General features: G+C 43.7%; 1 protein-coding gene across 2 annotated transcripts in view; it reads left to right on the top strand.

Annotated features, from left to right (window-relative positions):
• The first annotated feature begins 881 nt into the window (after positions 1–881).
• The window catches only part of osbpl9 (oxysterol binding protein-like 9), a 34,042-nt gene continuing 22,205 nt past the window's right edge, over positions 882–12,718 (top strand). For both annotated transcript variants that reach the window (XM_005945938.3, XM_005945936.3), the window contains exons 1-3: positions 882–1,069; positions 3,421–3,471; positions 8,766–8,844. In XM_005945938.3, the coding sequence (XP_005946000.1) occupies positions 959–1,069; positions 3,421–3,471; positions 8,766–8,844 (241 nt within the window). In that variant the 5' untranslated portion in view covers positions 882–958. The remainder of the gene's footprint in view (positions 1,070–3,420; positions 3,472–8,765; positions 8,845–12,718) is intronic.

Raw genomic sequence — 12,718 nt, 5'->3', positions numbered from 1 at the left:
TTTACTGTCAAGCAGCAGGCCCTGTCTCTATCAACTCTCTTGTACACCGTCCTTTGGTTTGCATGGCTGACTCCAGGTATATAAACTCATCGAGCTTCACTACCTCTACTCTTTCCATGTTTATCGTTCAGCCTTTCTCCCTCTCATTCACACACGTCTTCTATCTCACTCACACTGACTTTATTCTCTCTTCTCTCCAGAGCATGCCTCCACCTCTCCAGGCTCTCTGCCACCTACTCCCTACCCTTACTAACGTGTGCACACACCATAGTCCACAGAGACTCCTGTCTGACCCTGGGGCTTTTTGTATGCCCCTCACGATTCCCATTGTCACCCCCACCCTTCTGCAGCACCCATGCACTGTTCTGTTTTTGGTGTGCCACCCCAATATTTTAAGTGGCCCCCATATGGCCACCCCTATGATAAAATTCTGGATGCGCCCCTGGTCTGGCCTGTCCATCACCATGGCAACCAAGAAGGGACTCAGATCCAATCCCTGTTGTATTACAACCATCATACATGTCCTGCAACTCTCTCTACTGTTCTCCATCAGCACTGTCAAAGCAAACATAGCATCTGTAGTGTATTTGACTTTTTCTGTAAAAAAAAAGAAATTATAGATGAAACTAGGACAGCATAGCAGACACTTAAAATGAACTCCGGTAATTCACACGTTTGTGGATATAAAAAAAAGGTAAGATTCAATAAGATAATAACAACATCTTTATCAAAATCACTGGAAACTACTTTTACTTGGATGATTATTTATTTATTTATAGCTTTAGTCGTTTTGTGTCAGAGCATGATCTCCGGGTCAAGTGACTACTCTTACTTTATTTTCACTGAATGCTGAATGTGATGAGCGTCATCATCATCATCAGAACGATAATCTTCCTCATACCATGACGCCTACCCCACACCATATCCGACTCCTCCCCGCCCGGAGCCTGTTGTAAAGATGGCGTCCATCATGGAGGGGCCGCTCAGCAAGTGGACCAACGTCATGAAAGGCTGGCAGTATCGCTGGTTTGTTCTGGACTACAATGCCGGCCTGCTGTCGTACTACACGGTACGTTCATCTCGGCTGCGATTGTCAGCATGTCTTTCTCAGGAGGTTAGACTGTGGAAGTTGCGGCTGGTCGTCAGCAGAAGTGGGAGAAGGGCCTTGTGTTTGTCAGGAGTTGGGAGTCTCAGCTGGCAAAGCGAGGCGAGTCTCTGTTGGTGACGGATGCGTACGTTGGCCAATAGCAGAGGCTTTCGAATGCTAACTGACCAATCGGGTGATAGCATTTTTTGCCCATGCTTCCGCAATTGCGGCTAGCTAGCACAGCTACACGCTAAAACCCCACAGTATTCACGTAGAGATAGTTATGGATCGTTTAAACTGTCGGGGGAAATGAAGAGAGAAATGTGTGTGGGTGCGTGAGAGGCGACCTTTGTTCTGATAGTTAACCAAGCGAACAGCGTTCACTAGTTTCCTTAAAGCCATAAAGCTACACCGCAAAGGTAGAGAGTGGCTGCTGGTTATTAACCTCACCGGGTGTTTGAGCAGTATATAATGCGGACTGTAAACCAGGCAAAAGTTATAACCGGTGAAACAAGCTGTAGGGAAGAGCGAGTGCCGTCCATTCCTCTGACAGAGTGAAAAAGAAATCAATGTACTCTTGTTCACATGGAGAGCGATTGACAGTGTTATTCTGAAGGGATGAACACAGTAACCTGAGCTGTCAGGTAACCGCGACTGCAGTTAGTGAGCTGAATTATAGTCGACACCATGATAGGAGGTGGTGTGAGAAGAATCTGCCAACAGGATCTCAAATAATCCTGATTGGCGCTCCAACATTGTATTGATGGCATGTGTGTTGTCTTGTGGGTCTTTGATCAGTTTGTTGATTCTCTGTCCAATATATCCGCTACAGTTGTGATCAGGAGTTTACACACAACTTATTTCTTTAAGAACTTTAAAATACAAGAACTTTGAATTTATCTAGGATTTTCTAATCCACACTGGGCCAAAAATACACATATATATATACATACAACCCGACTATTATTTGGTTAGATGTTTCTTGGTGAGTTGCACCTTCACCAGACACTTTTGGTAACCATCAATAAGCTTCTGGCATAATTGTGGCTGGATATTTTTTAACTCTTTGCAGAATTTGAATACATATTGGGGCTACCACCACCATGCTTGACAGTTGGTACAATGTTCTTAGGTTTGAAAGCTTGACCTTTAGTCTACAAAAATAAATCTGTAATAGTGGCAAAAATAATGACCATTGCATCCAAACGCCTCAATTCTTTTTCTTCATTCGGTCATAAAACGTTTCTCTAGACACCATTTGGTTTGTCCATGTGGGCCACTGACAATTTGAGCTCGAAGGTGTCGACTTCTTGGTCAGCGCTTTTACACTTCATGGCTTGAATCTTCATGGTTCTTGAACATCCTGAGCAAGCGTCACTCATCTGAGGGTGACAGGGTCTGCTTCCATACGTTAGTGAAGTGCTGACAGAACTGAATAATTTGTATTTATATAGTTTTTTAAAATGATGATCTTGGAATCTGCAGTTGTCTACAAATGGCTCAAGTGATTTCCAGAGCTGACTTTGCCATTGTTCTGAATGTCGGTTCATCCAGTGAGTGTCAAAAAATATATTTTTTATCCTGGCAAAGAGAAATCTCCAGTTTAGTGTATCGTGATCACTCAGGAGAAGTTATCAGACACACACTGTAGAACCTTCAGCCCAACTTATTCCAAGATCAGAGAGAGTGTATGTATGTATATGACATTCATGCGCAGGGTGAGTGTGTGTACTGGCTTTGATTTAGCGCTTTTATACTCTACCTGAGCGCTTTTTGCAACATGCCTCATTCACAAGCACACGATTTTTTTCTATGCTTTTTCTACTACAGTGCTTTCTGTCTAACATTCACACACATTTATACTCTGATGGACATATCGGAGAGCAACTCAGGGTTGGTGTCTTGCCCGAGGGTATTTGGCACGCAGACTGGAGCAGTCAGATCAGTTAGTAAATGACCTGCACTCCCTCCTGAGCTACAGACACCTCTACTTCTGCCTGTATTTGCATCCCTGTTTTGCTTATGTCCAAATTTATTCTGAGCGTTATTCATTTCAACAAAAAGTAAGAAACTTTTTTAAAGTAACTCTAAAAATATGGTTAACGTGAATTATTAAGCCACGACATCAGTCACATTTACTTTTATTATTTTAGGAGGAATCTTCTCTATTTTCTTATAATAAGACTTTTGGAACTTCTGGACTTTTGAAAGTTGTTTGAATTATTGAAATTTCCGAACATAAACATGTAAAAATGTTCTTGCATTTAAATGCACATCATGTTCTCATACTTTAAATGTTTTGATCCCTGACTCTCTGTTTTATTGATTCACAGTCAAAAGACAAGATGATGCGAGGATCCAGAAGAGGCTGCGTACGACTCAGGGTAAGAGCCTCGAACCCTTCATGATAGTTTTCCTTAAATGTATCCTGTGCGTCCTTGCTTACCTGCTTTACCTTTGTTTCTGGTTATCTGACATGATTTGGTTTGACGGGTCTCTGTTTGTTGACCTAGTTTGACGAGTTTCACATACTCATAAATCTGCTGCTACGTTCCAGTAAAGCATTTCTCCTTTTCTGAGCACTTTCAGTTTTGGCTGCTGTCCACTAGATAGCAGCAGTTGTCATACTTGTGTGTTTGTTTCTTCTTCATAACAAGGGAGCCTTGGAAGAATGAGCTTTGTTTTTGTAATTGTGAATGTCTAAAGACATGAAGGATAAAAAGCAGAACTATATCTGTTGACCAATAAAAAGGTTAAAAGAAAGTCTAGTTGCTTTTTGCTCATCGTGCTGGTTTGCTGCGTTTGAAAGTAAACCTGTTTGTCCTTGGTTTGTGAATTCACTGTATGTTCTAACATGACTGCGATCAAAGGTTGAGTTGAAGTAAAGTTTGCACACTCGAGACGAGGGAGGAGATTGTTGATGTGACCAAAACAGAGCTTCTTAGTCTGGCCTTGTTGTCCGTATCTACGTAGCCATTTTATACACTTCTAACCTTTAGACTTCCTGGAAGCTGCACATCAACATATTAAGTCTCTTGTGTTTTCAGTTGGCTGGTTGACTTAAAAAATAGGAGAAAGTTGATTATTTTAAAAATAAGCACTCACTATTTTAGCCAGGTAGGACCGAAAAGAGGAAGTATCTTCTGAAACTATCTGTACAGAGAATCCAGTTTCATGTACTCGTACGTAATCATGCAGTAATGGCAAATGAGATTGTTCAGGGTTTAATCTGATAGTTTTCTACAAACTCTTAACGAGTCACTCTGCTTTGACCCGTCTTAAATAGCGGCAAAGTCATATCCTCCGATGTAGCGTTATACTGGTTGCAGGGCATTTTCCTTCAATTGAATATTCAGTGGTTTTGCAGTGAAAGTCAACATTATTCTGTGATAATGAAATAGCAGTCAACATACATGATGTCGTTTGTTTCAAACATTTTAATCAGACAGGATGTAGGAGAGTGCATCCCCATCCTGAACTGTGCTAATGCTGTCGACACACTTCATGACTGGGTCGCATTATCCTGATTGATTATTTGGTCAATACCCTCTCACTCCACAACGTCCTCCATTGTCAGACAATCGCCGGTGCTATTTTTATAAAGAGAAGCACCATGTCAGTCGTTCACTACCTGTGAAAAACGCCCTGTCCAAACCCAGTGGACAGGGTACGTCATTAAATTAATTAAACTCTTGTCAACAAAGTCATTGTTGTGGCTGCGTGTTATTAACCCTTGAGCAACGCTGTGTAGTTGTAATATCGCAACCAACATGTTATTAAATCTAAACGCTGTCAGACAGCCTCTCTGGCTAGGCTGGATGTTGCGTCCAGTTTTGTGTTTACTGATGTTGACTACACTTTCACACAGTATGTTTATATATTTGGTTTAACAGGAACTATATGATGGTGGAGTTTTCCATGTCTATAAAATTCACAGGCCACTTCATTAGTTACACCTTGCTGATTCAGCAGGGTGCAGGTAATACTGCTCGGAGATTTTAATTCAATACAGGTTTATTTATATCACAACAGTGGTTACCTAAAGGCTCTTTATACAGCGGGGTAAAGAGTTTGCAGTATTTGGGAGAAAAGCCCAACAGTCAGACAACAAAGGAAGAGAGGAAGAAGCCTGTGGTAGACCCAGGCTCAGGGAGGGGCATCCATCTGACCGGTGGGGGTGAGAGGAAGAAGAAAAGAGAAAGGACAACATGGGAGACATGATAGAAGACGCATGTTCAGGATATGCTGCAGTGGTATATGAACATCTGTCGATGCATTACTGGAAATCCTGTTCAAGTCTTAAGAACAACAAGTCAGCATTCATTCTGAGAGTGAAGTGCTCTGTTAGGCTGATATGATACTGTAAGATATGATAGGGTCTTATCTTTGTATGGGAGGAAACTTAAATTTAACTGGGAAGCAATAAAGAAAAGTGAGTGTGGGAGAAATACGGTCTGTCTTTCTTGTGCCTGTCAGCACTCTTGCTACAGCGCTTCGGACTCACCGAAGGCTTTTGTAGGATATTTTAGAACAACCTGATAAAAATGAATTGTAGGAGTTACTGTTGAAGAAATGAATGCATCGACTAGTTTTTCAGCATCACTCTGAGATGGCTTTTTTTATTTTAGACATATTTTACTGTTGAAGAAAGCAATGCTACATGTTTGTTTAATATACGCGTTGAAGGATCTGATCAAAAAGGACTCCATGATTTTATACACTGTTACTGGAGGCTGTCACGCCATCCTGAGCATGAGTATCTCACTAGGCAACATGTTTATATGATTTTTACAGCCAAATATAGTCTGATAACTCTACTGCTCTCTTTTAGTGGCTTAGTGGTATAAATACAGCTGCATTAAAAGTGTGTGGGACGTAGCCTGTCAGTAAATCGATCGTCTTTGACGTGGTAGCATTAACGTGTGATAAAACCTCTCGATGGGCTTGCAGGGATTCTAACGAACATGTCGATGCGTAAGAAATTATTTAAGTCGGTTTGGAAAGGTTGGTTTTAATATCAGCAGTTACTAAAGTCGCTGTATTTAATGCGTATGTCTGTGCTATGGATGTAAATGTTTCTTTAATGGTTAAAATTATTTGTAAATACATTAATTAATTACTCGTTTAAGTTGAAGGAATAGTCAGCTCAGCAGAGCTCTGACTGTTTGTTAGCCTGCCCACATTAATGCCAAGAAACCTGCCATTGTTCTTATTTTCTTTAATCAGTGATAAATGTTGAGATCACCTGGTTCATGAAGAGCTTTTTTTATAGACCAACAAATGATTGGTTTCCAGGCCAAATGAAGATTTGCTCGCAAACTTCCGACTACTTCAAGCAGCACATTTGAGTTATGCCAGAGAAGTTGTTGCCTTCATGTTTTTAGAGGAACATCAGTGTCCAAGGTCGTCCACAGTGAGGATGGAGCTGTATTAAGAGATAATCGACCTCTATGAAAATCAGGTTTTGGTAGCTGTTCTGCATTGAGTTGCTATTGTTGATGGTATGAAGAACATGCCATGAAGGGAGCACTTCTCTAAATTATTTAGACCACTTTCAGAAAAACATCTTGTCCACTGAAATTGTTTTCCTAGTGCTGTGTAGTCCATTATTACAATATTAAATGTTTAATAATAAATATGTGTAGAAGTGTAATATTACAGAGGGAAAACTGTGAGTGGGCTCATGGACACTTTGAGTGAAGCTACTCAAGTCTGACGGTGAATTAAATGCAGTGTTGAGGCTGCAACTTTTAGCATCTACATCAGGGGTGGGCGACTCCAGGCCTCGAGGGCCGGTGTCCTGCAGGTTTTAGACGTGTCCTGGAACCAACACAGCTGATTCAAATGGCTAAATGACCTCCTCAACATGTCTTCCTGGTAATGAACTCATCATGTGATTCAGGTGTGCTGACCCAGGGTGAGATCTAAAACCTGCAGGACTCCGGCCGTGAGGCCTGGAGTTCATCACCCCTAAATCTACATGAATGTTCGCCCATTTTAATGAGCTTGTGTTAACTGAGAAATCAAAAATAAAGAGGTGTGGAGCAGCGCCTGGTGTGGTCTCTGCTGCTGCAGCCCATCTCTTTCACGGTTTGACGATCACAGACACTCTCCTGAATACTTTTTACCCATTTTCTATTTTTCAGACCATTCTCTGTAAACTCTGGATGTGTGAGAAAGTCCCAGCAGATAAGCAGCTTCTGAAAATACTCAGACAGCCCATCTGGCAACAACAATCATGACACATTCAAAGTCGTTTAAATCCTCTTTCATTTTGATGCTCGGTTTGAACGTCAGCAGGCTGTCTTCATCATATCTAAACGGTCAAATGCTTTGAGCTGCTCTTGGCAATTACAGGTGTACCTAATAAAGTGGCTGGTGCATGCAATGCAGTTTTGCTGCACTTAGGGTTGCAGGTATCATCTGTCACATTTGATAAGGGCTGGGTGTCTGTATCCGTTTCATTATGCGTTTCCAGACACATGCATACAAATATGAATCTCTTGTTTTTTAACTATTTAGTTTTTAATATAAGACAAATTAATATTAATTTACCTGTAATATTACAGGTTTACAACACATCACAAGATGCTGTACAATGTCTGTGAAGGTTCTCAGTCATCCAGGTCATTGTAGTCGAAGGAGCTTGCAAAGAAAAGCGTCTGGACTTCTTTAAGTTGCTTGAAGACGTTTCACCTCATCCGAGAAGCTTCTTCAGTTCTAAGGTCAAATGGTGGAGAGTCATCTGACCTCAGGAATTCGCATGATAAGGTGGGGCCAGGTTTCACAATGAGCTCACCTGAAACTCTGGCTGATTGGGACCCACACCCAGTTACACACCTTGGCTCAGGCGATTAGAGGATCATCAGGGGGTCCTTTTGTCCCTCTGTGGGGGGAAACTCCCACTAGGTTTATATCTGGGACTCTCCACCATTTGACCTTAGAACTGAAGAAGCTTCTCAGATGAGGTGAAACGTCTTCAAGCAACGTAAAGAAGTCCAGACGCTTTTCTTCGCAAGCTCCTTTGGATACTGTACAATCCAGAAGCCCTCAGAACAGAGACGTGTCCCTGAAAGTCAGTTCAAAGCAACGGCACAGACTTTATAAAGGTTGCATAAAATAAAAATGTAAAAAACAGAGTTTTCCAGGGGTCAACAAACAGATTTTACAGCTGTTTTATCCCTTACAGAGATTTGCTGTGTAAGTAACCTCTGAGTCACACGCCCTGTTTCTGTTGCTAGGAGCTAATGCCCCAGCCAGCCAGCAGGCCGTTCCTCTGCAGTTCCTTTTTTCCTTTTTGGCTGCTGCTCCCTGGTGTACTTTTTCTCTCTCTCCACCCTTCCCTGCCTTTCTCCTCCTTCACTCTCCCAAATCCCACCTCCTCCCCTCCCTTCTTCTCTACCATGTTCCAAAAGACTGCACTCATTTTTGTGTGTCTGCGAGAGAGAGAGAGAGAGACGGTGATTTATTTTAGTTTTTGAGGAAAAAGATGACGAGGCAACAGGAAATTGAGCTTTTGAAGAGAAGAGGGTGAGCTGCTGAGAATGACTAGGGTTGATTAATAAATGAGAGCCAGTTGGGGACATGTTGAGGGCACGAAGATCGAAATGGAAAGTGGAGTATGACGTGTCCCTGTCTGACTGCCTGCTTTTCCCCTCCTCTCTTTCTGTTTGCCCAGGGAGCTGTGATCGGCATCGATGACGAGGACGACAGCACATTCACCATCACTGTGGACCAGAAGACTTTCCATTTCCAAGGTGAGGCGTCCCCCCGGCTAATTCTGCTCTCTTACAGCCCCCCTCTTCTCCTCTATGTAGTCCTCTGTGAATGCTTTGCATTCAGCCATGCTGTCCATTTGCTCTCTCACTCCCTCTCTCTCTCCCCTTCCTGCCTTTTAACGTCTTGGATTGGTTTGCTCTACTGCCAGCAGACACGCACACACTGGCATCTACACAATCTCAAAGCATGCTGCAAGCGTCTGAGCTGTTTCTCTCTTCCTCTTCGAGCTCTGAAGTTGGACTGACATATTTCGGTAAACAAGATTTGTTCCACTGCGAGCTAAACAGATTCCTTTGGAGCAGAAGAAGCAATTAAGACTTCTTTTTCCCTTCAGCCGTCTCCACTGCAGCTGAAGAGGAAGATTGCTGCTTATGTGTCTCTGCAGTTGAGCCACTGGGAATAATAAGGGGATACTGCTGAGCTCAGGTCTCTTCTTGCTGCTGCTCCTGCTGTTCGCCTTTCGCCGCACCGCTGCTGCCGTCGCTCGCTTTCTAACAGCCGGTCGCTCCGTAGGGACGGGATTGGCTCCCACCTACAGCATCGCCCCCCTCCCTCGCGTCCTGTCAGCCCCTTCCTCCTTTTGACAGGGACCCATCCTGTTCAGTACACCGCAGACACCTTTTTTACCCTGTCGCTCCGCCAGGTCTTTAACTAACCTCCTCTAACTTTGGTTCATTTCCGCCCTTCCATTTGTCCATTTGTGTCTGTTTCGCCACCACCAAATCCCTGCACACTTCACTACCAGCATCCCCTTTCACCTCCTTCCTTGAGGGTCACCAGCCACAGTCCATGGGCCCCCCGCCCTTCTCACCTCCTCCATGCCCTCTCCTATGTCTGTGTTCCGAAGCTGTATGCTGTGGTTCTACAAACGCAAGGGTAAGGAGAAAACCACGACGTCAGCATGCATGCCAGCCCGGGGCGAAAGGATCGCAAGGAGGCGTCGTCTGTTTGTCTTCTGGGATGTACGGTCAGGGTGGAGCAGTGCGCTCCGTGGTGCATGGTAGAAAGGGTTTGCAGTCGAGGTTCAAGGACAGTTCAGACTACGACTGTTTAGTCACTGTCCGCGATGAGGTAACGTTCGTATGCACAGTCCTCAGATGTTTGCACAAACTCGCTATGTTATTTTAGAAAGAGATGTTTATGTTACTGGTGTTGCTGGTTCGCTGTGGAGACGTCGTTTTGTCTCCCTCGGGACAGTAACTCGCATGCAGATGTATTCATCAGTGAATAATGGCTCAAATATCATTGTCTTTATTTAATCTGGTGCTTTTCTGCAGCTGATGTTTGTCAGTCAAGATGCATTTATTTTTATCTGAGTTAACTGAGTGTGTGAGCAGGAGATGCAAATTATATTCTAATGAGACCAAATCAATCATCAGTCAAAGAGGGAAATTTCTGCGGTTTCAGCGACAGTGAGACACCGAAGGTTTCTGCCGTTCGAGTTAAACCCGTCGATTTGAAAGCAGCGAGTCCTCCCACGGTCGTCTTTTTGTTTGAGTGAAAACAATGAAAAGTTGACGCAAGACACATCTGCTTTCCAAATACCCAGCGGAGGACTGAAGTGTCTCATGTGTCTCCGCTGGCAGGACGAGCAAAAATTGGCACCGAACATGAGATTCTGCATCAGCTGTTAGCTGAGATATCAAGAGGATGTCGGGCAGGACTAGTTTCTGTGTTGCTGTAAAACGATCCTGGAGTAAGAGTGTTATGCAGTCGGTCTCACAGGACTGGCAGCATCATCTCAATGGGCCAGTGTGTGCGTTTCCTGGTCATGGATGGTGCGCCGGTGTAAAGAAACGAGCGAGAAACTGAGATTAGAACTTATATTCAGAGCGATGCTTTTCCTTTTATCCCTGCAGTCAAAACTGCTCATTTCTAAGCTGCACGCTGCTACTGCACAGTCCATATTACAGGTTAAATTATAGTTCTGAGCTCACAGTCCACTGTGCTAGCCTGGAGTGCGGCTCTGCGCTCCTTCTATTTAGAGAAACATCCATTATTCATCAGCCTCTCTCCCCCGGCGGTGCATCATAGCTGCCTGAGAGCCCTTTTCCTCATTTCCCCTCTTTGCTGGCCTTCTGTTATCTGCTAAAGCTATCTGTCTTCTCTCTCCCAGTCGGGCAGCACACGTCCGGGATGAGAGACCTCTGTGTGTTCTCCGTCTTGTTCTGTCTCTCCTGGGCCCTCCCTCACCTCAGCATCACCTGCACTCTCAGCTCTGTCCTTGTGTTATACGTTTTGTTCACAGCTTTATCTTCATTTCGACCTCTCTGTTATTTCAGGAATGAAACCGGTGTTTGTGTCAGGCTGAAAAGTCGCCAACGCTCATCTTCTTCTAATCTTCATTAAATGAGCAAAGTACAGAGTACTTCCCCACCAATCCACCTTCGATTAAGTAACCATTCAGAAGATTTCTGCACCACGCCGGGGGAGCTACGGGGTCAGAGTATTGGCAGCTTGTAGTCTAGCATCAGCCTTCTTGCTCAGACATGTGACCAGACGTCTCATAGCATGTCTGAGGATAGCAGGAGGAGAAAGAAGTGGGCTGAATAATTAACACGGGGAAAAAGGAGCAGCAGCATAACGAAGAAGTGCTGAGCGTCATAAACAGACGTCACTGACGGTTTAACATGAAATCATTTGGTTAAAAGTACAAAACTGGACATGATATTTGTGTGTGTTGGTTGTAACTGCACATGCACCATCTGTCGTGTGTCCACATGTCTGTGAATGGCATTGTTTACAGTTTAGGTGACCGTAACTTTGTTTATATACTCAGCTGGAGCGGTTTTCCGGTCCGCGGACTCATCAAGTCACAGAATTGCTTTTTTTTTGTATAGTTGTTCATGTGGATAGTATCCTGGTCTCCTTAAGGGACAACGTAAGCGTTGTTGTTTTGGGTTCGGCACAAAATCCTTGCACATCCAGTTCTTTCATTTTCCTGATTGTTAGATAAGGAAAAACGGTTAAAACCACAAGAATCGAGCTTAAAAGTAGTGTGGAAACCACGCTGTGAGTTCTGACTTCACATGACTTCACTTAAAGTTGGCCACATCCCCGGAGAGTCAAATACACAACCATTCAGCAGCTGCTCGGTGCATGTGGGGAGGGATTCATTGAAAAACTCAGTTACAGTGAGATAATGATGTTGTGCAATCAGCAGGATACTGTAAAGAAGCTTGCAAAGATTTTCCTGCATTTTGAAGGATAACAGGAGGGAAAAATAATGTGTGACATCAAATTAATCATATTATTGAATTCATCTGTTTTCCCAACTTTTCACTTAGTCTCTCCTGTACACATCGGTCGATCCGCAGCAGGTACTTTAGCGTTCGTGAGACGAGCTGTATCCTGTGGAAAATTCTACCAACACATACCCTCCTTTGTAAATATGTTTTTCTAGTATCGGTTCCTTTTGCTGGATGTGAGGTGATCTCCGCTGTGTGTGGAACTGTGCACCGCTGCTACATGTGTGGAAACTCGTCTTTATTTGGTAGCAGCATTTGGGGATCTTATTTTTAGCCGTTAGATTTTGCAGTTATTTCTGTTCTGTGTGGGAAAGTTTGTGGGTTTTCCTCTAATATTTGCAGCGCGTGCGAGTGGCTGACCTGAAGCTCGCTGGTGTGAGGTGCGGTCCCTCCCGTCCGTGCCTCTGATAGCCCTGCTGGGCCTCGCTGCCATTGCCCAGCTTTCAGTAACGGGTTTGGTCTGCACACTTTGCTGTGTTGTGGCAGTAGCAGCTGAGCTGTCAGACTGTTTCGTTTATACAGGGTGGAATCGGCATCGTAAAACTTTAAGAGCGGGTTTAATGGCAGGTTTGTGGACAAAGCATTTAACTTTCAGACTTTTGTC

This window comes from Haplochromis burtoni, unplaced genomic scaffold (assembly GCF_018398535.1).
Source record: "Haplochromis burtoni strain Fernald_Lab_line unplaced genomic scaffold, NCSU_Asbu1 Contig_466, whole genome shotgun sequence".
Classification (NCBI taxonomy): domain Eukaryota; kingdom Metazoa; phylum Chordata; class Actinopteri; order Cichliformes; family Cichlidae; genus Haplochromis; species Haplochromis burtoni.
The sequence above is the reverse complement of the archived record's forward strand: the minus strand, read 5'-3'. Positions and strand labels throughout refer to the sequence as shown.